Genomic DNA, 26918 nt, shown 5'->3' with positions numbered 1-26918 from the left:
GTGTGGGTAACACATCAAAAATCCAATGCCTAGAGAGGTTCAGATATAGATAACAGAAATGCTCAGTTGATGCCCCAGGTAGGGTTAGGATTAGCATTCACACACTATTTAGACAATATTTAAGCTCAGCACTGGATCTTTGGTCCCAAGCCCAAGTTTAGGAAGAGTGATTTTTTGCTCTTATCTGATTTTTTTTTCTGAAGCTCTCAGCGGCCTGGATGGCGCAGTGCACCGCTCGGTAGTTGTATCCGTTGGTCGGATCAAGATTTGTAACCAAGCATTTATATTCAGTTGCAAGAGCATTTGTCAATGAGCTCGATTGTTTTCCCATTCATAAAGTATATTCTTTTTTTTCTTTTGCTTGCAATTCATTGTATTCTTTTTCTTTAACCAGATCCTATTGTTTTTTATTCATTTTCTATAATTCTCTCTTTTCCCATATATTTTTTCCCTTTTGATATGTTGGACAATTTGGGATTCTTTTTCTAGTTATTCTGTTTTATTCACTTTTGAGATCTTTTTATCTTTGCTATTATAATCTGTTTAAATTTATGTCATCCATTTTCCATTGATTTCATGTCCAATTTACCCTGTTCTACGTCTCTCTCTTCTCAGAGTCTACTTTCTGCAGTTTGTAACCTTGAGCTTCAGACTCAATCTGTACTGTGTCATAATTTGTATAGTACAAAGCACACCAAAGTTCCATAAGTATTTTTTCACTACTTCCTTCACTCTGTCATGATTGTTTGAAAAAACAAGATCTGTACAAGCATTTCCTCTTGGAGGTGCTCTGACAAACTGGGTAAGAAAGCTGTTAGTAATCATTTCTAACATTTCAGTTTCTACTGCTGATATTCCAATAGGTTTTTCCTATTCTACAGTATCTTGAGAAAGTTGAAATCTCACATAAAACCTACTTCTTCTTTTACAGAAAAATCAAACAGAAATCAACAAAACGTCATTATTGACTACATCTACATTTACCTTTAGTGATCTATAGCACACTCCTAATGCTAATAGAATTATCCTAACACTCATACTGTGGCTTTTTATATGAAGGATCTCAAGTCATTACTAATCCTTTTCATCTGTGCTATGATTCTCATGTTAAGTTTTCTTATAATTCGTTTTATAAAATGCATTATTTCTCGCTTTCCTGATTATTAGTATGTGTTTAATATCACTTTATTGGCCATATACTGTACAATTTCTTGTATTAGGAATTTGTCGTTTCACATACAGTACCCCAACGTGCTCTCCATGAGACACACAGACAGGGAGAGAAGCTTGGTGACAGAGTGCAGGGTCAGCTGGAAGAATGGCGTGAAGCCAACAGCCCCTAGCTCTTGGTTTAGAATATTAGGCCTAAGTAACACATTATCTCTGGTCAATAGAGTACTTGTGGATTTTGAAAGGCTTTCAGATTCTTATCACCCAGTATCTTTTGTGAATCAAGTCCCAAAATACAGTACATTTGATTTTTTATTGCTAATATTCTGTGAAATTTCCGTTTGGAGATGGCATACAGTACACACTGTACATTATTCCTTCTCAGCATGATTATTCAAAAATCTGTCCATGGTACTTGTACCAAGACAGTTTTCAAAAGATGCATTTTGTTCAAATCAATAGTTTAAGAGAAAGATCCCTTAAAAAAGAATTCATATTTCCATTCAATAATTTTAAGTTAGAATCATCTCTCAAATCTGTAGTTTAAACTTCCAGGAATGTTGATTTGTATTTAAATAAACTTTCAAACACATTCAAATAAGCACGTACCTTATAAAGTTTTAAACAGACCTCTTAAATCTAAAGCCACAAAGGCACTTCTTGAAAGTAATCATCTTTGGTCTTTTCACAGAATAAATGACTCTAAATGAATGGAAAGCATTGACAAAAGGGGGTGGGTGGACTTTCCAAATGATAATGGAAAAAAGAGCTCCCATGATTCGAATGCTATTTTTGTGGGCCTAATTCATCAGGTCTTTGTTCAAACCACAAGCTTGAGTAGATGAAAGATTAAATGCAGCTAGGTTTAATATATATTTTTAAAAGATTTTTAAAATTGTACTCACAGCTCTGCTTTCAATATCTTTGCGTGAAGTGAATTGTGTATTGTGTTTTGCATAATATAATCATACGAGAGCAAAAACTTTATTACATAATGATATCAGGTTACTCCTCTCTCTGTCTATGAAAACCAATACCAGGCTATCAAATTTGAAGTTGGTTAACTATACAAATTACATGATCTTAAAAAATAAGATGGTGGTTTCCAGCTTTTATATCTGAAATGCCTGTTACCATTGATATTGTTAGCAAAATACTTTTGAATGTAGTTTTCCTGTCAAAAACTCGAATCAGGTTAAAGCCTATAAATGTCCTGCTATTTTATCCAAAGATAAAGTTTCAAAAGAGTGAAAAATACAATGTAATTATATGGAGGGGTGAACACTTTAAAATTTAAAAATAAGTGTCTTTTCTGTCTTGATATGTTCACAGAGATTGAAGTTATAATTCCTGCGCTTGGGATGAAAGGGAGAGAGAAATGTTACCTAATAACCGCTTTTACGTAATGTAAGGAGTCATTGAGACCTGGGTACCGAACAACAAAAGATTGAGCTGTGAACAGTTTCTTTTAAATAAGCAAAGAAAAAACTGAAAGAAAATGAGATGTTCCAAATTATGATTGCTTTAAAATTAAAACCATGATTGAAAAAGGCAAGTCTTTTGTACAAAGAACAATGGTTTCTGTAGGTCCTGAGGAAATCAATGTTTTATCATACTGTAATTCTGTGCAACAAACACTTTTTGCCACTAAAGGAAACCAAAAGAATCTTGCTGGGTAAGATAAGTCTGGCTGATCCTATTTCATGAATTTGGAGGTTTAGTCTTACCTCCACAGCCTAAAAATGCACAGCTGAAATAAAAATCACAATAACCACATTCTATTAAAAAAACAGTACAGTACATCTTCCTTATGCAAGAGATGTAGATAGCCAAAGGAAGTTGTACTTATAAAAATGACCAGCTTCTCTTCTCTAAATGTGGTCTGAATTATTCTGAATCAATTAGCTGAGGTCTTTCGTAGGTACAGTACTTCTTTAGTTTGTGCTGCATTAATGTGGAAAGACTCTCCTTTATGGAATTCAACACAGGTCACAAGGGACATGAGCTGGAAGACATCAGTGCTCTCCAGTTATTAGTCCAGAGCACCAGAAACTCCATGCAGTCTGGCACAATGCATTGTGCTTGGCAGAATCCCAAGACTGAATGTTAGGAGGTACCGAGGCCTGCTTACAGAGCTACGTGATAAGGCTCTCATGTTGCCTCCTGGCCCACTGCCTACTGCAGTGACATTGTACTTTATATTTTTTTTTAATCAGAAATGACTAAAACATTAAGAAGAAAACTTAATGATTTTAAAATCTGAGCATGAAAAATAACTGAGCCCCAATAGACTGTGAGGAGATCATAACACTACTGAAAATCCATTCACACACGAGGTGAATGAGTACCTTTGCATTATACTGAAACGTGGTACAGTTGATTTTATTTTCTCTTACTGGTTTTTGTTTCTTACATGATGTTTTCTCTTGAAAAAGTCAGGCACTGTTTCACCATCTGTAAATCTTTTCAGGATAGTAAATAAGATACTTTAGCTAAATCAGTAGATAGCTAGGTAAGTAGACAGACAAGTTGATACAGTAGGTTAAGGCTTTATAATATACTTTTAATAATTGTTTATGTCAAACAATCCTATAATACATTGAATTTCACAAACCACATTTTTACAATATCAAAGAAGTCTCAAATCTCATTTGATATATACATATACATTTAAAGTACAATACAAAAGCCAGATATACAGTATCTAACATTAATGAAATGCATATCTATCCCTATAAACTAGACTGACAGATTAAATAATCCACAACCTTTAGAATTAATAAAACACTTTGATATTACATTTATGTGATCATTCCCTTGTTGTCTTTTCTCTTGCACCCAAAGCTGAAATGAGAAATATAGGTGCAACCAGACCTCTCTTTTGAGTCGCAGATAAGAACTGAAATTTAAATATAATCTAAGAAATATCACTAAACACAGAAGTATTCCTCTCTTTCTTAAAGTGGAGAGACACTTCTGTGTATTCTAGGCCTGTTCTATACTATCCATAGTTTGTACAAGGTATTTCTTCTAGTTTTACTAGAGCCTTCTGCTGTGACTTATGTTTACAGTATAGTGTCCCCATCACTATACTGGGGCATTAGGACTCACATTGACTGCAGGGTGAGCTTCCCCTGCTGGCCCCACTAACACCTCTTCCAGCAGCAACCTTAGTTTTTCCCAGTTTCTCCCATCCAGGTACTGACCAGGCTCATACCTGCTGAGCTTCAGTGAGTTGCCTGTTGTGAGCTGCAGAGTGATATGGCTGCAGGCAGTACTGGGCAGCTCCATCCTAGCTGAGCTGCTAAAGCTCTAATGAGATCAAACTGGATCACGGCGCTGCTTGCTGTCTTAATAGTCACTAAAAGACAACTGGAAGAGAAACTGCTAAAAGGTAACAATAGCTAAACATTTACCCTGAGCACCTGGAAATCTTGGCTATCGACTTAAATTAAATTATATCAGAAAGAAGTGGGCCTGTGCTTTTTCTTGAGCTACTAACATTTTTAAACAAATTAGGTCATTTCCTTCATTGGTGCAGAAGCGACTTCATTACCAATATACCAGATGTCCCCCATTATTAGATCAGTGTTTGCATAATCCAGATGTGGTTGAGGCAAATATATTATTTGGAACACATCGTACAGCTTGACTTAGATAGTTTTGTCACCATACTGTACACTATACTGTATGTGAGGCACTCTACACTGTTGTATGAACTAATATAAAACACACTTTTCATTTTACCTGTATTCTGAGGAACCTGAATGACTGTTTCTACCAGAGAGCTACATTTTCCCCTCTTTCCATAAGCTTCAAGGGTCATGGACTGCCTTTAATCACTTCAGGATAAATAAGACAGCCATGCAAGACTTGAGGGGGAGGAAGAGAGCTGGGGGTTTGCGATATGCAAATGACAATGAACACACATGAAATGTTTCAGCTGCTGAACGTTAAAACTAATCACATGATAAAGCACAGGTTCATTACTGCACTGATAAGGAAAATTTGGTGGGTATGTTTTTTTCTATTAAATGGAAATATAGTCGGAGTTCACAAAGTGAGCTTCAGACTTCAGGTCTATATCTTCATTGTAAAAGTTTAAAACACAGCACTCCAAAAGTGGGTCAAACATTAATATCTTAAATCAGAAACAATAACTGTATAGCTTTTTACATTTACACAACAGCTGTCATTCGTATTATAGAATTATAACATAGTAGTGTAACATCTTTTTAATTTATATTGCATATTGTAAGTTGGAATTTATATCTGGAAATAAATGTACGTACCCGTCTACTATTCAATAAATAATTAAACTCTGCAAGTGTACTTTGTGACCTTGTTGCATAAAAATGTTAAAACACAGTGTCATGAAATGTGCTATACTGTATAGATAAAATGTAAAGAATGTACAACCATTGAATTATAAGAGACAGATTTGCCATTTATAAATAGGTTTTAATGAATAGGGTACAGAAAATGTCATTTAAATACTGCAATAAATGTTGCTAGAAAGCGAAGCACCTTTATTGTGGATCATCAAAGCAGAAAAAAAAATTGGAAGTACAATGCCTCAATGCCCAAATGAGTGTCTGAGTAATAGCAGTCTTCCACTTCGATAAAAAGAGCCCGGAGTTGTGAAAGCTGGCATTGAAACAAAATGTGCAACTCGCAGGTGTTGAAATAGTACCATGCTGGTGGCAGGGGAAGCACACAGATGCTCTGACATTGAACACACAGGTCAGTAAACTCTTTCGAGCCACTAACTCGAATGTTAAAAGGTACCGTATGGCACAACATAATAGTGCAGTGCCTTATCACTTTTGTAAAGTCTTAGATAATAGCATACTAGTCTCTGTGATAATAGTACTGCTTACAGAAATGTCACAGGACAAATAATGGGAGCAGAAAAGACACTGTGTTAAGGAACTGCATTGCTGTGGATGGGTATGTCAAACCGATTATCACACATGCTATTAAAGCTCTGCTTTTGTTTCTCTCCCACCTGGAACGCAGAGGAAATGTCATTGGCTCCTGTAATTACCTGATCTGAATCCAGGAGAAGACATATGGTAGGAGTTAAAAATGTGAATCGAGTCCAAGACGCCAGCACAGAACAAGAATGATTTGACATACTTGAACAAGGAGGCTTACAGAAGTTTAGCCTTGCAGTATTCCAAGAAACAAAATGGCTAGGTTTTAATCATTTTAGCCGAAGCCTAATTATTTTGTTAATTTAAAAAGACACCATTTTTTGTGCAAAAATTCAATACAGATAGAAAATAAATATCAAAATGCCACCATTCCTTTGCTCCTCTTCCACCAGAAGATGGCTCCACAGCCAAAATCTTTTTCTTTCGACTTGCATGCAAATAACCTCTACTTACTGTATGTCTTTTCAGCTTGCACGGTGATATAGTTCCCCACTCAACATTATTCAATTATATTGAAACCATCAAATTACAGAAAGCTTCAGGCAACAGTTTAGCCACTGATACTTGTTTAGGAAAAGCCTTTCTCCCATGATTCCCCACTCTTTTACCCAGGCGTGGAATGCTGTTTACCTCACTGCACAATGATCTTTTCAGAAACCTTCAGATTAATAGCGAAGACCATCTCAGCTTCCAGCTTCTGAGGCTCCTAATGACACCCTTTTCACCAGAAACCCCTAGAGAAAATCTTCCTTCCTTAACATGGTCTAGTTTTTTTTTCCCCACGTGTGTTTCCTTTTGGATGGGGGGTATTCCAATTGCAGTTGCCGACGAAGTCAGAAGAAAGATGGTACCGTTGTTTTGCAGTCTTGTGTTTATCATTATTAATCACATCCTGAAATAACAAATGTTTTTTTTTAAAGAAAAGATCACTTGGTGACCCGAGATTATTTTCCCCTTGACAGTACATCAAAGCCAATATCTGTTTGGCAAGCAACAAAATATTTTAGTACAAATTAGATCTGTTGTTGGGGGAATGAATAGCAAAAGCCATTCTGAAATGCAGAAGACAAGCCACACAGTGAAGAATCATAGAATAGACCCTTCTTCAGCCTGCAGAAGATCTGGTGTATTCTCTGCCTTCTGACCTGTGGAAGCCATCAGACAGCGAGAATATTAACAGCAGGCAGTGGCATCAGGCTGTAAGCTAACACTATAGTTATAAAAACAACTACATTCCAAAATGTTTTTTTTTTCACATGAATACACACATGGCCTCTGCAGTAGAGACAGTCCCCATTATACACTGGGATTACGGATTTAAAAAAGTAGTGACTTAAAGAGAAACGATGTACTGTAGAGCGTAGTTTTCCCCTATAAGAAGACAAGAAAACACCAGTCCGCCAAACCTTATTTCTCCCAAAAGAAGAGGTGGAGATATTTATTATACCTCTCTCAACTCCAATTTAAAGTTTTTATACAAACTTTCTCCTGGAAGAGGGCTAAGCTAATTGGAGTGTTTTAGTTTTGTACTTGGGTTTCTTTTCAGCAAACCTTTACATGGTTTAGGTTTGTGATTTTCATCTTGCAACGCTAGCAATCGCTCAATTTTTTACATTATCTCACTCCTTTGCCATGTTATTTTTACCTCTAAATGCTTTGAAAGTAGCTTTACATTTATTTCAACAGAAGCTTTTAACTACTGCATGTACAGACACCGGTAGCAAATTGAGAGCACAGTCACATCCATGTCTAATTTAACAGCCAGCTTGATACTGCTAACATTTTTTAGTTTAATGTACAGTACTAACTGCACCAGTACTATGGTTAAAGTACGTTAAACTAGAACAGGCAGGGCAGAGCATCACACAATAACAACATAAGAGAACTGCACTGAGAATTCTGGTACACAAGTTGAAAATTCATTTGGAACACTCAAGCCCTTAATGTTATAATTGCAGGGAACTTTATGTCAAGCTCCTCAATTCATCAACAACGTAAATACAAAATGATGCATATTATAGCAGGATTACACATAACAGGGACCACTTGTACTATACTTTAGGAACAACTTTAATGTCTGTGTTTTATTAGATTTTTTGTATACCTAGGTTCTATCTACAGCATTCGACTGGACATATACGCTGTTGTAAATGGACACTTGCATATTTCACACCGGGTCTCAAAAAGATTGAATAGGAAACAAAAAAGAAGAGATTACATATGTAAACCACACATCATTAAAGAGTTCAGAGGTGATTTATTCAAATTCAAGTGTGCAATTTCTAACTGTAACAAAGCAAAGTAGAAATAGATAGTACACACAACATTTCTAACAACAACAGCACTTCTTTTTCTAATTCCTGGTGGGTGGAACTAATGCCATGATTAGGAGCTGATCTTCAAAATCATTTTGAAGCAACCGCTATATTAAACCTCAGCAGCCTGCAGAGAATTACATGAAGAACATAAGTTACATAGAACTTGAAACATAACCTATATGTGACCTCCGCAAACTCCAGAATTTCCCATAGCAACCCTCTCACAGCAAAGTTTAATGTTCTTTGACATTTATGCTCACCATATACAATACATGTACTTTTGGGTCTGCAATGCATTTCCCATTTAAGCCACCTTCTAGGTATTCACATTATTTTCCTCATATAAATGTAACATATCCCAAGCTTATACTTTGACCCAACAACATTTCACAGACAAAACCGAGTAGTAATTTTGCTCACTGAAGTTTTACTAAAATTGTGGAGCGGTAACATCTCTTTTCAGATCAATTTAGGGGTATGAAAAGATAGAAACAAATGAATGTTTTTGTATTATTTTACAGTGTTGCAAAATTAACGGACGACAAAAAAATGTTAAGCAAATTTTCTGCGAACAGTCAACACAAACGTCTTTGAAATGAGACATATGCTTTTTATAGGCTTTATGAACACTCTTGCAATGCAAGAACCATGAGAAGAATAAATGAACCCAGAGCTATTTATTAGCATAACAGACTCCTCTTTACAGATTTGGTAATGACTTAGAAGGTATGTACATATCCTTACAGAATTTACACAATAAAAATAAACGTTTCTATTTGACAATGAAGTGTAGACTGCCATACTGTAATGCACATGACATATAAATACTACAACTTATGAGGTCATACTCACAAAACTTTCATTCCATTGTACCACACTATTAGCTGTCAATATAAACAGTATATATGTTGATATAGATGAAAATGAACCACAGAATGCAGATGATGTACTGTTTGCACCACATTACCAGTGCAAAACTGGACAGCTCAATGGAAAAGCTACATGTCATTGAGAATACACCTACTGTGGACTGTAACATGCTTCCACAGCCCATGAATCTATATACAAACAGTATGACTGCATCCACACACATTACAAAGCTTTCCTAATGATTGTAATTCTTTGCATCTTTGAAGTCATACTGATATGGCTGCAAGATTAAATGTCAATGTCAAATGTTTCATGAAATGGCATAGCATGAAAAAAATGCACCTAAAAGAAATGACGCCTATATGTTCGACTGATATAAGCAAAATACTGTACTCTTAAGACATGGGGCCTTGAATGGCACCCATCTTCAATATACTGATTTACTTAAGTTTGTTTCTTTAGCTGGAGGCCAAGTTACATTGCACGTCGACAAGCATGCAGAATCTCAAGACATTGCACATTTAACGCAAAGCAATTGAGAGGCTGTGAAAGTCAGACTTAACCACCAATATAAGATTCACAGACTATATTTTTCAAAATCAAAAAGCAAAGAAAAAAAACCTCTGGGTCCTTTCTCAAACGTGAGACACTTTCTGCGATTCGCGGGCTTGCTTGATGCTATAGAGCCATTTGATGACTCTGGCATTTCTTTCAACTGCAGAGATGCCATAAGGTACTCGTTCATTGGCGTCCTCATCGTCTGTTAGGTCGTCATTGCTATGTCTTGATTGCTCACAGTCTGAACTGATCATGCTTGCGCTGCGAAAGTTGAGAGAAATGATATCCGAGTTTGCCCGGGTGAAGTTCTCCACACCGAAATTTTCAAGTTCTTCAGGATCCAGTCCACAGTAATTAAAAAAACGTTCAACATCTGCACTAGCGCGAGCATATCTGTCACTTAGATCAGACTTCGATCTGTGGAGAGAGGGTCTCCTGCTTACACCACTGTCTGGCTCTCCAGCATCATTTTCCGGCGATTTAAGCGTACTGGAGGCGGTGATGTTGGGCTTAGGCGGCAAGGGTGGTGCAGAACTACTGCTGGGTGTCGCTTTGAATGGCTTGCCATTACATATTCTTCTAATATCCGAAGAACTATGGGACACATGCAGTGATGAATCACTAGACTGCTCTTCAAACAGGCGTTTACTGATATTTAGGTTACTTCCCTGGGGGCTTGAGTGACCTTGAGTGGGGAACACTTTCAGCGACTCCGCAAACGACCGTCGGTTAAGCTCTGTCGATTCCGACCTATGAGGAGCCCAGCTTCTGGCACTATGTTTATGCGCCGTCCCGGAGGAAGATCCCTCTGAACTGTTGATGATATTTTTCAGGATTTCCAGGTTCAGATTCTCTCTTTTCACACTGCTGTCCGACTTGGAGTTATTGTTGGAAGCTTTCAGGGCTGGGCTGCTTCCTGCCCTTTTTGTGACAGGGCATACAGGGGGCTTGGCTAACACTGCTGGCTTCACAGGCTCCTGCTTTGCATTTATCACTTCTTGACTTTTCACATATTTTGCCTTGTCCGCTTCCAGCCTCTCAACCGCGCTCAGTCTTTTAGGGTTGGGTTCTGCCTGCCTGCGGAAATAATCCGGCCCTTTGTTGAGAATGCGGAGAGGTACAGCAGAAGTAAATGTAGTTGCTTGGCCGACAGGCTTGACCATGCTATCTGTCTGTAGTGTTTCTGTAGGCATGTTTAATGGTCTTTCCCCAGCAGCCGTTTTGGATTCCGTTGTAGGCTCTCCTCAGAGTACTGCTTAGAAACATGTACATCAAGCCCGATGAATGGACGATGAATCCTTTCTCCACTGACTGTTAGCAGCAAGGCCTCATCTCACAGCTCATTAAATACCAATGCGTTCTCTTTCAAGGCAGGCTTTGTACAAAAAAAGGGGCACCAGACACAAGTCCGTATTAATCTGCTCGGGTGATTTCTTAAAGCCGAGTGAAAGATGTAGGATTCCTGTCTCTTCCTTTGTGTTCAACACAGGCAGCTATCTGAAACACAGAAAAACCAACCATGTGTTAGCAGCGAAGTGACATCACATGTATAGCAACAAGAAGGAATATAGACAAATGAATGCAGTTGGCTGGTGGTGTTATGACTGATGTGTGAAACACACCTAGAAGCTGCTATATAAAGGTTAACATCGAGAGTGGTTTTCTTCTGGGATGAAATCTGAAAATCAGCCGAATCCACGACTACTTCTCTGTTATGAAAACATTTTCTGTTCACTGAAGGACAGTACTTTTGACATGTAGTAATTCATGGTTAATTTATATCTTTACAATATTTTTTTTAGTTGTTAACTATGCTGGATGTAAATGTATCTGCTAAATAAAAGTTAAACAAATGCCCATTAAACTAAGCTTCATACAAAGCTTTCAGTAAAATAAACTCTGATAATCTTAATTCCTTATCATCTTTTATGGCGGAGCTATTAAAATGTTTTATGGAGCTATAATTCAGAGAGAACAGATTACACTTGGCCTTCACTTGACTTTCATTTAATTGCTATTGCCTTCACAGTAACTGCCCTTAATATAGCCGAACCTGCTAACACAAAGTTTAAATATAGTAATAAAGTAATACTTCTTTAATTCTGTAAAACTTACAGAATTACAAATACATAAAACAAGACGATGGAATTTAAATTGACTGGAATGTGCATTTTCATGCATCTTACAGTAATTTTATTGTACATTGGAAGTGAAAATACTGCTTTGGCCTAGCTTTAACAAACTGAGCAACTGCAAGTGGTCATTTTACATTTGAGAAACTGTAAAAGAAAAATATTAATTAGGGGACTTTTAAACAATCAAACAAGACAAGGAAATCAAGTTATTGGCACGAAAGATTGCATACAGCACTTATAATTATAAAGGATTTTTAAGTTCATTCTACTTACAACACAGTTGGTGTAAAGTCCTTGACAAATTGTACAACGACAAAGCATTATCCACACTACCTCAAAATGTAAGTCTTCTTGAGTGTCAAATTACCTAAGGTAAGCTCCACTGTCTCAAGATAGTGCAAAGTACTAGAATCACAGTTACTTGAGGGGACTTCAACTGTTCATGGCGATACGCAGTTTAAGCTCAGTGAACTGCTGTCTCAAAGAATACCTAAAACAAACACTGTATGCTGCACTGGGCACTAGCTGTTGCAAGGGACCACAGATAAATGATGTCCATGTTTACTTGAGTAAAGAACAAAAAGAGATCAAATAAAAGATAAAACTCTCAATTTTAGCACTAGAAATGCGCTGTAATGCGAGGTAACTGCTGTTACTATAATCTCTGGGTTTTTCAGATGTATGCCACTCTTTAAAACACAGTACTGAGTGAAATAAAGAAGCATTACTCCAGCATCAAAAAAAGATTAGACATGATTCTTCTAAGCATGCTTTGTCATATTTTTTCAAACTATGGATCAGTTTGCAATTTAAAGTTGGGCCATATCTGCAAAGTTTTTTTCAAACTGATAGTTCATCTATTTTGTTACTGATAATTACCAAATGCCACCTTTTTCAACAGGCTACAAATTAGTTTTCACTTTGGAACCCTGCATGATCAGAATAAATGGTTATGGATCATTTCATGTGAAATCAACCTGATTTAGATATGACCACATAAACTTTCCTGATTTTCGGCACACAAGTTTACGTTTTTCTGCCAGTCAAAAGCTCACATTAATATCCCAAAAGGGTTGTGACATATAGTCATTTCTGAACATGTACAGTCATTCTTGAAGAAATTTTAACTTCTGACCTACAGTACAGATGCTATACATATAATTATGTCATTTTAAAGCATTTCATCTTCCATATTTGAAATAAACAAGACCACCTTGTTTTGTTTTTACTATTCCATACGATGTTCTGTAAGCTGTAATGCATGAGAACAGAATATTACAGAGTGCGGCATCTAGTAGTTTAAAATCCTAAAACCACTCATAATGTGGGGGTTAGAGGTTATCACTCGAAGTAAACATTCATCACAAGCAGGAAATTCAAAACAGGTTCGTTCTACATACCTGGCCACCACAAATTAATATAAAAATGAACACACCTAATAGAAATTTAGCCATATTTACAGAGCTGAAATAAATCTGAAACTTTTGAAGACACAGTGGTGAAACGTCTAGAGTATTAAATAAACTTTATTTTATATAGATTAATTAAAGCAGTCTTCTCAAACTACTTTTCAATACAAATAAAGGTCATTGCACAAACTCATATTAAAAATAATCACAAAACAAGTTTTTCTGAAAAAGTAAATTTTTAGACTAAACTTAAGGGCATCCAATGTGGTCGTGTGCCTGATTTCTTCTGGGATGGTACTGTATTCCAAAGATTTGTGACATAGCAACAGAAAGCCCTGTTGCCCACAGTGTACGTGAAACACCGGAGACCAAAAGCAAAACAGGATCAGCTGAGCACAGGTCATGTGGAGATGAGCAACCAGATAATGTTACTGGCTAAGTACAGGGGGGTAATGCTATGCAGAGCCTTTAATTCAAGCAGAAGGATTTTAAAACGGACTCGAAACCCAAGATAGGAGTGATGTAATCACTTGCATGTGGCCTAGTCAGGATTTTAGATGAATTCCGAACACCCTGCAAATAAGTAATTCTAATTTCAGAAACCATGGCGAATAGGAATTTACAACAAGGTTTTCAAAGAACAAATCAGTTCTACGCCTATAGAAGGACAGCAGCCAAGCAATATTTCTCAGAAGGAAAAAAAACAGACCCTTTTTCTTTTTTCTTACCACACAGATCAAAAGGCAATCAAGGATCAAACATCACCCTCAAATTCTTTATTTTGGATTGAAACCCAAAACAGCATTGGTTGTACATAACAGATATGAGGAACCCAATAACACATTCTCAGTCATTACAATTAAAATGAAAAAAAAAAGTGTCATGCAACAATTCAGCAGAAATGTAAAAGAAGTGTACTGAAAAACTTACTCAGAGGCAGATTTAGCTGGACAACAATTTAAGTATCATCTGCATAGAAATGATCATTCAGACCAATGTAAATACACTATTTGATCAAGAGGAAACCTATAAAGTGTGTCCAATATTGAACAACGAATCTAACAAACCCAACCTTAGTAAGACCATTTAAGGACAGTACCAGAAATGTCACTCAATCTTTCTAATAGATTAAGTGGAATAGCATGGTTTGGTATTAAACACAGTGCTGAGATCTAAGAGAATTAAGTTTCAGATGATGCACCCAAATCATCTGAAATGAACTAATTACAGTACCTTCACCGTTCAGTGACGTTTCTAGTGTTTTGCAATTCTAAAGACAGATTGTAAGGGTTTCAAAAGTTTAGCGAGAAATATCTATTTAGCTGCATTGCAACAGCACATTCTAATATCTTTGCAAAAAAGGTTAGCAAAAGGCTTCTCAATGATATATAAAGGTTAGGACCTAAGTATTAATACTGTTCTTATGTTTTTTTTTTAATGCATACTAAGAAACTACTAGAGGTTTGAAAGTACTGTAAGATTTGTTGAACAAATTAACAAACTAATTTGCAACTGCAACAGGGCAGCACAGCACTGAACACATTACAGGATGTGATGTCAACCCCTTGAAAAACAGGCAATGTAGCTCTCAGAGATCCAGGTCTTTTGGAAGAGTTGTTCGCTGTGCAGTTCTGTGTATGCTCTGAGCCCTTGTGCGACCTTAACTGAATCCCAGCAAGGGCAGAGCAGAGCTGCATCAATTATATTGCTGCCAAGACTCGGATTACACAGTCATAAGAACATAAGAAAGGTTACAAATGAGAGGAGGCCATTCAGCCCATCTATCTTGGCATCCTCGGTAATGAGTAGCTAACAGATCCAAAGATCTTACCCAGCTGTTTTTTGAAAGACATTTGAAAGAAATCGGCTTCAACAATATGCCTACAGTGCTAAAAACGTTCTGTTCCTTCAGCACGTCAGTGCAAGAAATTTCCTTAAATCCTAGAATGCTCCTGGACGGACAGATCCCAGAGCAGCAACATCTTCTCTATAATACGGTGACCAAAACTGTACACAAGTATTTTGTTGGTTAAGGGGAACTGTAACACTGTTTTTACATTTTGAGGGTTATAATGAGTCGTCAATGATGAGTGTATTTCAAACCACAATGAAACTACCAAGTACACACTGTAATGTTTACAACCTCCAATTTACATCACAAAAGAAAGGAAATTTCAAGGTACTGTACTGTATGTAGCACCATATTGCCATTATTGTCTGCAATTCAGAACACGGTAACAAAACTTGCAATAAGGCATAAGTGCCTTTATTATATTTTAAATGTGTTAGACCAGTGTAGATCTACATATGATTTTTCTACTATAATTTAAAAAAATCATGAAACCGACATAAGGGAACATGTTTTTTTTAAATATTGCAAAAAAGAGCAACATTTCAACCAATTACAATGCACTCACGTTCACTTTCAGGTTTTCAAAACTACTCTATCATTTACATTGGTGGTTATTTTATGGTACACATCACATCTAATAAAAAACATTCTCGCAGGACTTATATTTTGGGAGGACCTGCTGTGCCATAGCCCATACTGTCACCTGCACAGCTGATTTGAATGAGTGCAATTGAACTAAATTCAACATATCGACTGCAACAGTTTTGCAGACAAGACTATAGTGCTTCTTAACTCAGCATGCAGATCATGTTAAAACATTTCTGGGGGTGAAATGTCTGCTGCACACCTGTACTTATTTGATCATATATTACTCTAAACCTCATTAAGAAACTTGTTAATGGGACCAACATTAGTGCCTGTATTTATTTGAAACCCCTGGAAAGGAGAGAGTTTGATCTAACTGTTTGAACAGTTTTGCTTTCTGCTGATCTGATTCTTTGTTTTCTGAGCGACCACAATGTACTGAACAGCCAAATGCTGTGATCAAAATATACACGCAAGTACAAAAAGACAAAAAGGGATTATTATTGTTCGCAGACAATTTTATAAAATGTTGCAATATCAATTACAATACCCAAACTGAGAAACTGGGGATGCATTTATTCCTTTTTCTTGAGGTTTTACAAAGAAGGAAGAGAAATTTAGAATGGAGAATGTAACAGGTAGGAGCAACACTGAAATGTCAAAAACCTAAGACATTGTAGAATTCTCCCTTGTCAGAAGACCACAGGAAGTGTTGCTGTATCTGCTCCTAGCTCTTGATATACAGAGCTGCACCCATCACTTGCTTACTGCAAGGATGTGTGACATTGGAGATGCAGCTGGATGTTCTACACTGCCTCAACACAAATATCTAGATGTCAAACTGGATGATCAAGAGCCTACGAAATCAACAACTACCTTTCTCCCTAGGGAATTTCCAATACGGAAGAGACATTTAAAAAGATCAGTCAGATACAGTCAAATGGAGCTAAAGAAAACTGGAACAAAAACATGAGAGACAAACGGCTCAACTGTCATCATTTGAACTACAGACTGTGACACAAATATGACAACACCGTTAAAAGAGAAATTCAAATATTTGGAATTGATTGAAATATTAACATTTTCTTTCCAAAAAAACTGGCCAATTCAGGAAACACAAAGGGATTTGACTAATCTAATTTCATGTCTTGAAACCCCAACTTGCTTGTTTAGAAAAAGGGGATTCTGATCTATTCTTAAACCTCTGTCTAGAGGATTCTCATCTGACACAAAGCAGTGCAAAGCTTACAGAAATGATGAAATGCAAAGATGCAATCTGACAGATAAGGAGTTCAAAGCAGTTTAGATCTACATGTGATTTATGACATCCATTTCATTGTCCATGAGCAGTGATTTTTGGATGAAAACCAACGCTTTAGAAGGCATGATTTAAATGCACCACAACATTTTGCAAATCAGTAAAAAATGTTTTATGCCAGGATGTTGTCCTTGATGATTATTCTGAGACCTTCTCAGGTTCTTGTTCTTCAGGATGTTGCATAACGTTTTATTGGAACAACGATCAAGTAAATTTGCACAAGTCTGTCTGATACTGTATCAATGGTATTCTTTAAAAATGTCAGGCGCTGCTGTGAACTCAGACTCAACACCATAGCAGTGAACCTTTATTAGGGAATGCTCCTTAGTCATCATGTGACATCACGCACCATTCACCCAGTAAGAAATGTTCTATTCCACAGGTGGTGCAGCACGACATTCTAAAAATTGTAAAAATAAAAATACAGGAATTTGGATTTGAGGCAATGAAAAACTATGAAAAACTTCAGAAAAAAAGAGAGTAAGACACACCCAGGCACTTAATTGTAACGTACAGGTATTGGGACGATAAAATGAAAAAAAAAACATTACGTCAATTAAAGTAAGAAATTGTTGCTTTATTATCCATTCCATTCATATTCAATTTATAGCAGTCTAAACAATCAGAGTGAAGGAGCCTAGGAAGAATGATGAAATGATGTTGTACTGATTGAACATGGACAGTTGCAAAACAAAGCTGCCCTGGACACCCCCACAAAAGTGAACTATATGACAATATAGTTGTGTTATATGTAATAAATAAATATTACATATATATGTAATATATAAATATTACACCCCTTAATTTGCTTTAAGGACTACTTTGGTGTGTACATTTATTTTCTTCTGTTGTTACGTGAAAATCAATCGGAATCTTTTTAACCAAGAAGGCACAGATATTTATTTTTTTCCTTCAATTTCAGTGATAAATCAGGTTCTAGAGATGCAAACGAATAATGATCTTTTAAATGGCTAGTGCCATCAAACATTATTTAGGCCAAAGCACTAAAACACAGCACTGAGAATAAATGAAATTATGCTCACCCACACAGCTTGAGCAACTGGGCTCCCCAGCTGTAAGCCATTGTCTTCAACATCCCCTCTTCCCCCAAACTGCTTTCAATTCAGCAAAGACAAGGGGAAAAACAGTAGATAGTAGGTACCCATCAGATTTTCAGTACCGTTTGCTTGATCAGTTTGCTTTTGTGTTTTGCAGACTGAGAATAAATGCCCTTGCAGCCTGTTAACAACACCCCCTTGCTTCTACAGCTAGATGCCCCTTCCTTCCCAGCGTTTTGCAGCCTTGTAATTGGGCCTTTAACATTTTTTTACAAGGTAGGGTGACTGGTGAGGGCAGACAGCTGGGGGTCCAGGAAGAAAAAAAAAAAGAGGAAGCTACATGTATGAGCAGCATCTGGATGTCATTAAGTTCTTTTTCCTAAAGAAAAAAAAGACAGATCCCACAGACTAAGGTCACAGGAATTTAAACACTCTCCATGAGAAAACGAGCATATGTAAGCATTCTAATTGGCAACATTAATGTATGCTTTCAAGTGTGCAAATTTCATTAAGATACATACAACATGGTGGCATTTAACACAAATTGTTCAGGCGTTTTATTCGGAACTCCATTACCACTGTTGTTAAATCCCTCATTCTTTTGTTTCATGCTTCCTTTACTGGATTGTCAAGAGGCTTTTCAAAGAGTATTTTTTCTTGAGTGGATAGTGAAACAATCTGTTTTATTTACACCTACACTCACAAACCTTGGGTTCTTTCAAAATTGGGTTTTCTTTCTCCAATTCTTAACACTTTTTGTATTTGCTACGCACTACTTACAATGCACGTAAATGCAGGACAAATGCAGGACAGTTTAGCAACACAAAGGGAATGTTGTGCTTGCTGTGTCTTCAGGGCTGACATGGCTCCAACATATCTTCCCTTTTATACGAGGAAGAACACCACCCGTTTCATTACTTTCTATCAAAACGAAGCACTAACAAAACAGTTTAATTATTCAGAATGTGTATTTCTAACACTAAAAACAAACCTTTAAGAAAAAAATCCCAATAACTTTAAGAAATAATAATCTTTGTTTTTCAAAATCAGCAATATTTCAAACATGTTTACAGACCAGCAGTGTGGGAAGAGTTACTGAACTGGTCTAAAACTTGTTTGAATTCACCACCTCCATCTTTTCTCACTTAACTGGAAATGGTTTCAATCTTGAGATGCTGTGAGACTTTGTCAGATCTGTCTTAAGGGAGATCAGCAGGAACTTAAAACTAAGCAGAAGACATCTTGAATTTTTCTATGTAGAAATGAATGCATATTTGATGCATTTTCTAGCATCAAAAAGCATTACTGAAGAAAATGTTAATGCTAATATCAAATCTTTTTAATGCATACTTACATTGTACATTAACACACACAGTCTTTTAAAGTTAAACAGTGAAGAAATGAAGATAACCTTTTTAAAAAAAGACAAATATTCTACACAAAAGTCTTAAATGTTTGGCTACAATCACTTTTAAGATTTTATGAAACGACTTAAGAAACCTTAAGTGATTAACAGTGATGATGTTTTGCTGTTTTTTACGGTTTTAAGGAGCTTCTGAACAACATTCTTTGGCGAGTTATTTCTGTTTTTCGACATCATAAAACATTTGTTCTCTCATTTCAGAACCTACAGTATATCATATATAAGAATGCATTATCTTTCAAAAATTCTAATGCTGACAAACTCCACAGTTATAACAGATAATATTTAAACATCACCGTCAGGCTTTTAGGACTCAAACCCTATTCATAAAAAGCTATCATGTGCTATTGTTTATTAATACAACGCAAATGGTAAGCTAAGTTTTAATAACCGTGGATACTTTATCATCATTATCCATTTCTATAATTTGTGTTTTTCAGTGACTATTTTTTCTATGGTCATAAATAGCAATGAAATAGCAGTCTATTTGGGACAGATATTAAATCTTAGGTTGTCTGTGTATAATTAGTGACTGCTAATTATAGTGTCAGATTCCATTAGGAAACATCACACCTTACTCATAGTGTACCTTCATAAACCTGTAATCAATCGCATTTTGCATTATCTGAAGTAAGCATTACTACAGATGCATTATTAAACAATTTCTTTCATGTTTGTATTTTAATTAAGTTATCATGAGTCCTCATGGTTTGCAAATACTTTGCAATGTGAAGCTGCCTATTTCAATGTCGAATTGAGTTTTTGTATCAGTATATAGATGAATCCATGGAACCAAACGAACTGAAAGTTAATATTCCCTTTTACTGAATATACTGTACGCAATTTAGAAGTAACCTGCTCCCATAAGGTATATTAACTCACATTGGTGTGCAGTAAACAAAGCAGAGATATGATTTCCCCTAATTTGACTTATGGGCTGCACAGTTAAAATCAGGAAATGGTTTCAGCAGAGACTAAGAAGGCTAAATGAATTCCAGCCTCCTCTGTTCATTATCCTCCTCCCCAGTGGAATAACAGCTATGTCTATAATCCAGGGCAGTAACACTGGCCCAGTTCCAGCGTACCTATTTGCTTCGGCAAATATATGCCCATGAATGTCTTCTAAAACTGCAACTTTTCCCATAACGTCACAGAAAGGTCAGGCTTTGCAATGTCTAACAGACAAAAAAATCCTAAACAATAATCTAGTATAAAACTTTTATTACTTATTTACTGTGCAATCTGCATGCCCTCAAACTAGTCCAATGTACTGTGCTTCATTATTCAATTTTGAGGCCTTGTAGAAAATACAACGCAACACTTACTCTGGACAGAACAACAGATGTTTGTAAGGTCAGCAAGCCCTGATTTTGTCTTCTAAAATCTTATACACCAAAGCTGTAAACTTGTTAACAAAAGCATGTAATAAAGGTGGATAATTGTATTCATGTTTATACAAAATAAACAATAGCACATTAAATGACCAACAAGATACTGCACATGAAACAAAGCAATCATGTATTTTTATATGACAAATATGACCTTGGAAACATTTAACAGTTCTTTTTCCCATTACACACTTACCTGTTACTGTACATGTAAAAAGGTGAACTGGCAATATTATTTTAAACAGGCACAGTACAACATATTACTGTTTTTGTTTCTTCTTTTTAAAATCCTTATCCTTTTCAGGGTCTGCTGCACATACAACACTACATGAGAAGCCAAGGTAAGATCCAGAACACAGCACAGAACCCCTCTGGGTTAAAAACACAGATGGGGTCTTGTCCCTTGGGACTCACTACTAGAGTCAGTTCTCATATTTACCACAGCGTGATAAACAGAGTGGATACCACATAGGAAACCTCCTAAGCTTTAGAAATGTGGGTACATCTTTTAGATTTCACTGTAAAAAGGCCACCGTAATCTGTGACAGTTGCTCATCTCCAGGATGAAGAGCAGACACCAAAATCAGCTTCTCTTGAGCTTTGGAAAAGGAGTATGTACAGTAGGAGCCGACTCCTCTGTAGGCTTTTACTGTATGAGGAAGATGAAGACAAACACTAAACCTTGTTATATTTCAGGAATATAGAAAGGTTTGTGTACCTGTCTGTTTGTGTAATGTTTTCTGCAGCAAAACTTTAAAACTGTTAGATACATCTGCACCAGGGGCGCCTTGTAAATTAATTCACAAAAGGTTAGAATCTATTTTACATATGGATATGCATTCAAATATATTTTACGATACGTATTTTTTTCTCTTTATGCAAGCAATGTATGATTCAACTGTGATCATACTCCAACTTTAATGTCAAAAACAAAATAAACAGAGCACCTTCACTTTTTATGGAGCATGGAACAAGCTACCCAATCACGGAGATGAAACTGATACTGGCTGTCTTTCGGAAATAGCTGGATGAGACACTTAGATTAATGAACTAATAACGAATAACTGTATGGCCTGCTCCCATTTGTGACCTTCCTTATCTTATAATAGTCATAAATGAGAGGAGTTCATTCAGCCTGTCCAGAACATAACATAACTGCACCATAACTGGGTCGTTATAACACCCCATTTTCACATGAAATACCTTTTATCATTTTACTGTATATTAACAAAAGTATTACTTTAGTGAAAGAACATACTGATACTCTTCATACAAAAAGTAATAAAACATGGACATTTGCAAATAGCAGCATCAATGATCTAGACTGGCATTTCATTTTAAAAACATTTGTCTGTTGTGTTGTCTTAAGTCTTAAGGTACACAACAATAGAGTTTTCCTACATTTGTGACACTTTTAGAAAGATGATCAAAATGATTTTGGATGCCTCTACATTAGTTAGTTTTTCTAAGTCTATATGATTCATTTTAACACAGTAACATTCCTTGTAATTCTATATTTTTTAGGTTACTTATAACCAAAGCATGCTGTAATCTAGCCCTGTCAGAATCATGTTGTTACTTAATCTCCCAAGGATTTTTGCTTTTATTACTATGTGGAATGTTTTAAGCCTCTCCTTCCCAGAATTTGCTCAGCAAATCTGCCATTGTCCCAAAATACCTCCTTTCTAGATGGAGCCCGAGCAATGCCCTGCTGGATTATGGAAAGACAGCTTTTCATTTTCCCTCTCTCCTGGTCCATTGGAACATAAGAGTTGAAATACTGAGCCATTTGTCATTATTATGATACTACCCATTTTTTTTCTAGTGAAAAATACACCTAGAAGTGATGAAAAACGCCACATAAACCCTTTCTTCCTTTTTGACTTTGCAACGTTGTAATGTTGTTCCTCTACTTTTAAAAAAAGGTAGTAAACATAATAATGTAAACTTTCCATGACTTCATCCTAAGGCTGTAAAGAGGAGGAACACAGACGAAATCAATGACTTATATATATATATGTATAAAGTTGTTTTAAGTACTCAGCAGACCTGGAGAACAGAGTGATCCATCTGGCCTGTCAGGTGATGACACCTTGATCTTATACATGACTTTTCTTTACAGCACAAAAAAATACAAGCTTTCCTGAAAGTGCATAACTGGCAACACCTTTACCACAAAACATCTTACAGTGTCTACAGGTACAGGTATTTCCTGTGCTACTCAATGCAGAAGTCAGCAAGTCACACAAACAAATTACAGTATGTCAATATGATCTGCAAGAAACTGGTATGAATATATGCATTTAAAAGGAAAGAGCGCTCAGGTATGTTCACCTCTGAATTTGTGGTATATCATATCATGACCAGGAGTATTCAGAGATGTTTAATGTTAGTGTAGACTGATCCTAAGTAATTCTCTGTTTCGTGTAGAAGCCAAATGACAATAAGACTACATTTCTTATTTTTCATGAAACACAATTTGATTCACAGATGGAGCTTCAGGGTAATATATGTTCTAAATCACAAGATCTAAACCTTTAAAACCACATTGCTAAATATGCAAGATTCAGTCAAGAAAAAAATCTGTCTGAACTATTCGTTTTTAGAGCTCAACCTTTTAATTGGATGTTGAATATGAAACTGCAAAATACTCGTATAGTAATACGATACTCAAATACCACATAGTGTCATAGTTTACTGAAAATTACTCTTTGAAAAGTTCACTAAGTTTCAGAGGGAACCAGTTCATTTGAAATAAAATGATGCTTCTACACACATATATATATAATATTCTATGTGTACTACATGTACTCATGAATCCTGGATAAAAATAGGACACAATCATTCAGCTGCATAAATAGGTGGGGCTATTGACAAATCTAGGATTCAAAACAGGATTTTAATTTCAGATGAATCTTATGCAACAGAGAACAGCTGTTTTAACTAAAAGGGCCATGTGCTATTTTTAGCAGCCTTTAGTCTGCAGAAATAAATGGATTTTACAGTGCTAAAGAAAAAAACAATTGCATCCTAACTGATTTTTTTTTTAAATTCCAGAAACACAAAATGAATAACCTTTTTGTGTAATTAGTTCTGAAAAACAAAAACACAGTGTTTTACCTGTACTTAAATCAAAGAGTAGATAAGTTTTAAATTAAACATTCCCTTCTGCTGCAGAGTAAAATGAAAGCAGATTGCATCATGCATGATAAGCTTATAGGAAAAGACTAACAAAGTGTTGTTTTTCTAAGGCTATAATTGTACTATATCATTCTCGGCTTCTCATGAGAAGCACTGCAGACACAGTGACCCACTTTATTGGAAGCGAGTGCATCTGGGAGGGTTCCTCACAATGGTATTTCACAGTTATCAATATTGTCAGAACATATGAAAGGTAGATTTAGAATATAGCAGAATAATATGTCGTAAAGCAGTGTGCGTATTCTGCCAATGCTCCAAAGTGTTTATGAAAACTTGATTGCATTAATTCATTTTGGCTCTGTGGATGTAGTTCTTGGAATGAGAAGCATTTTAAATGCATCGCCTATCCCAGCATGAAATCCTTGATGTAACAGTGGTCACATTTTCATTAATGAAATGATTTACAGAATGTTTACACTTGACAAAATTGCCAATATGTATTAGTGAGTTCAATGCGTTTGAATAAGCTTTCCTATGGCAGGCTTCAGCATATTACAAAGCTGTGTCTGACCCAACATCAGTTGAAAATAGCCAAATCCCATCTGAATTTTTAGGCAGATACAGTATTCTCTGATGTACAGTTTGCTACGCCACCACAGAGCAGGAGAATATAGCAATGAGAAGTACACAAAGAATATACATTCCACAGTTGAAACTCCTACATCTGATATTACTAAAGTAAACTGTTATTCCACCACGGGGTCATTACATGTTGTCTGTATGGCTACAGAGAGTTAATGTTCCTGAAACTAGCCCAAGGGTTTTGTAAACTAGCAAGAGGGTTGCCATGACAACAGGCCTTATTAACAATGCACGATCATTTCATGCATTTGCCACAGACAGCCTAGTGACCCGCTAATTTTCCAAAACTGCTCTTTTTGTTTTCGTGCACCAAAGATTGCATACCCTTTTTCCCCTCTTGTGCTTTTTAAGACTGTTTTGGAGGTATGCATTCCCTTAATGGAGCTACCCATGATGAAATGATTATCTATGGAAGCTAATTAATACAAAAACATACGAAACAAAAGAGTACATACCCTTCCATTGGCTCTTCTGTCTTTTTATAACATAATAATCTCTTCAGAGGACAGCACTAGCTTTTCAGCCTATTAAAGAATCTCAAGCAGACTCTACTGTATATCCTTTGAACCACACGGCTATTTTAAAGCAGTGCTCATGGATTTTGCATTGCTTTTTTCCTCTTTCTCCAAAAAGGAGAAGCATTCAGAATGTGATCACATGATCAAGAAAGGCTGGCATTACTTGACAGCCATTACAAATGGGATTGCAACGAAATCTATTTTCAGATTCAAGATTCGCAGGCATACCTTGGGTACACATTTGCCAGCAGGTCCTCATTGTTTGGCGATTCCAGTACAACTGACAGTGTCAGTTAAGTGCACATTGTAGCTTCACTTGGATACCCAAGATATAGTGAATATACAGCAGAGTAACACACTGCCTTTACAAACCAAGTCTTCATATTCATGAAATACAATAACCATTTCACAGCTTACAAGATTTGTCTAACAAATACAGCCCACTTAAAAATATTAAATTGTGACGTGCGCTGAATTTTCAATCTGGTTGCAGTAAACAAGTATTCTTTTTTTCAGTAATCAGGATTACTGAAATATTCTGCAAAAAATGCACTTAACACCGTCTTGTTTGCAATGATTTCAATCCACATTAGTTGGGCACTTTAAAGGCCTATTTCAAGGCTCCTTTATCTCACAATGTGAATGCAGTGACAGAGGTTTGTGCCTCTCAAACAAGAGAAAAATAACAGCAGGTTCTATACAAAATAGACCACTTCAAGGTATCTCCGTTATTTATCTTGTACATTTACAGTACTTGTATTTTTTAGTATTTGTATTTTCCACACTTTAGAATATGAACCATCTTTATCTACTGTACTGTAGTCAGACAACACATGGCAAAAAAAAATCTTGTTCAGCATTGTTGCTGAAGGAACCAAATACAACAATGTTCCGAAATTATTTAATTGTTTTCAAAATAAGTAATTGTTTTGTGAGGTTTGAAATGCAAACATTCAAATCAGAAAATTTCTATGTTGTATGACCTTCACATTGGAACATATTATGCAAGAATGTAATCATACACTTCCTGTTGTGCAGATTTCCATCTTGCTACATTGTGTCTTTCCACTGGGGCGACTGAGTACAGAAAATATCAGCTGCTCTCCCAAAATTAATACATCATTAATTGATTCTGTTTTTCACTGCCATTTAAACAAAACATCTTTTTTTTTTCAAATTGGTCACCTTTAAGATGACATGGAAAAGATAACAGCTATGGAGAAATCAAAGAAATTCTTTGTTAAAACTATCTCTAGAATTCTAATTGGTTTCAGACCTTATTAAAAACATCTACTTCATGATGATGAAAAAACAATAAATTTAACTTTGTGGACATCTTCAAGCAGATAAAGAAATCAGTTGTTTGGTACAGAGGCACTGGAACTGAAGAGGGTTGTTTGTAGCTACTGTACCTCATCTTTTGACTTTTTAATTTTAAAATGACTGAAAGTGTATCAAAACAGACAGCAGTGGCAGGGAATTTTAGAATAGTGAACAAATAGTTAGCTTTCACTAACTTTTCTCTTAATGCGTCTCCTTGCACTTTATAAACATGCTAGGAACTAGTGCACCTAACATTTCTTAGTGAGCTCTGGG

The 26918-nt window shown here is 36.1% G+C and overlaps 1 protein-coding gene across 10 annotated transcripts in view; it reads right to left on the bottom strand.

Moving 5' to 3' along the window:
• Positions 1 to 8344: 8344 nt before the first annotated feature.
• The window catches only part of fam110b (family with sequence similarity 110 member B), a 62057-nt gene continuing 43483 nt past the window's right edge, over positions 8345 to 26918 (bottom strand). For 7 of the 10 annotated variants that reach the window (XM_069191526.1, XM_069191522.1, XM_015353703.2 and 4 more), the window contains one exon: positions 8345 to 11350. In XM_069191526.1, coding sequence (XP_069047627.1) covers positions 9931 to 11046 — 1116 coding nt within the window. In that variant the 5' untranslated portion in view covers positions 11047 to 11350 and the 3' untranslated portion in view covers positions 8345 to 9930. Of the gene's footprint in view, positions 11351 to 18195; positions 18268 to 25259; positions 25401 to 26918 lie in introns of those variants that run through there. The other 3 variants (XM_015353705.2, XM_015353704.2, XM_015353706.2) reach the window with 3 other exon arrangements.

This window comes from Lepisosteus oculatus, chromosome 6 (genome assembly GCF_040954835.1).
Source record: "Lepisosteus oculatus isolate fLepOcu1 chromosome 6, fLepOcu1.hap2, whole genome shotgun sequence".
Lineage (NCBI taxonomy): Eukaryota > Metazoa > Chordata > Actinopteri > Semionotiformes > Lepisosteidae > Lepisosteus > Lepisosteus oculatus.
This window is presented reverse-complemented; position numbering and strand designations above follow the sequence as displayed.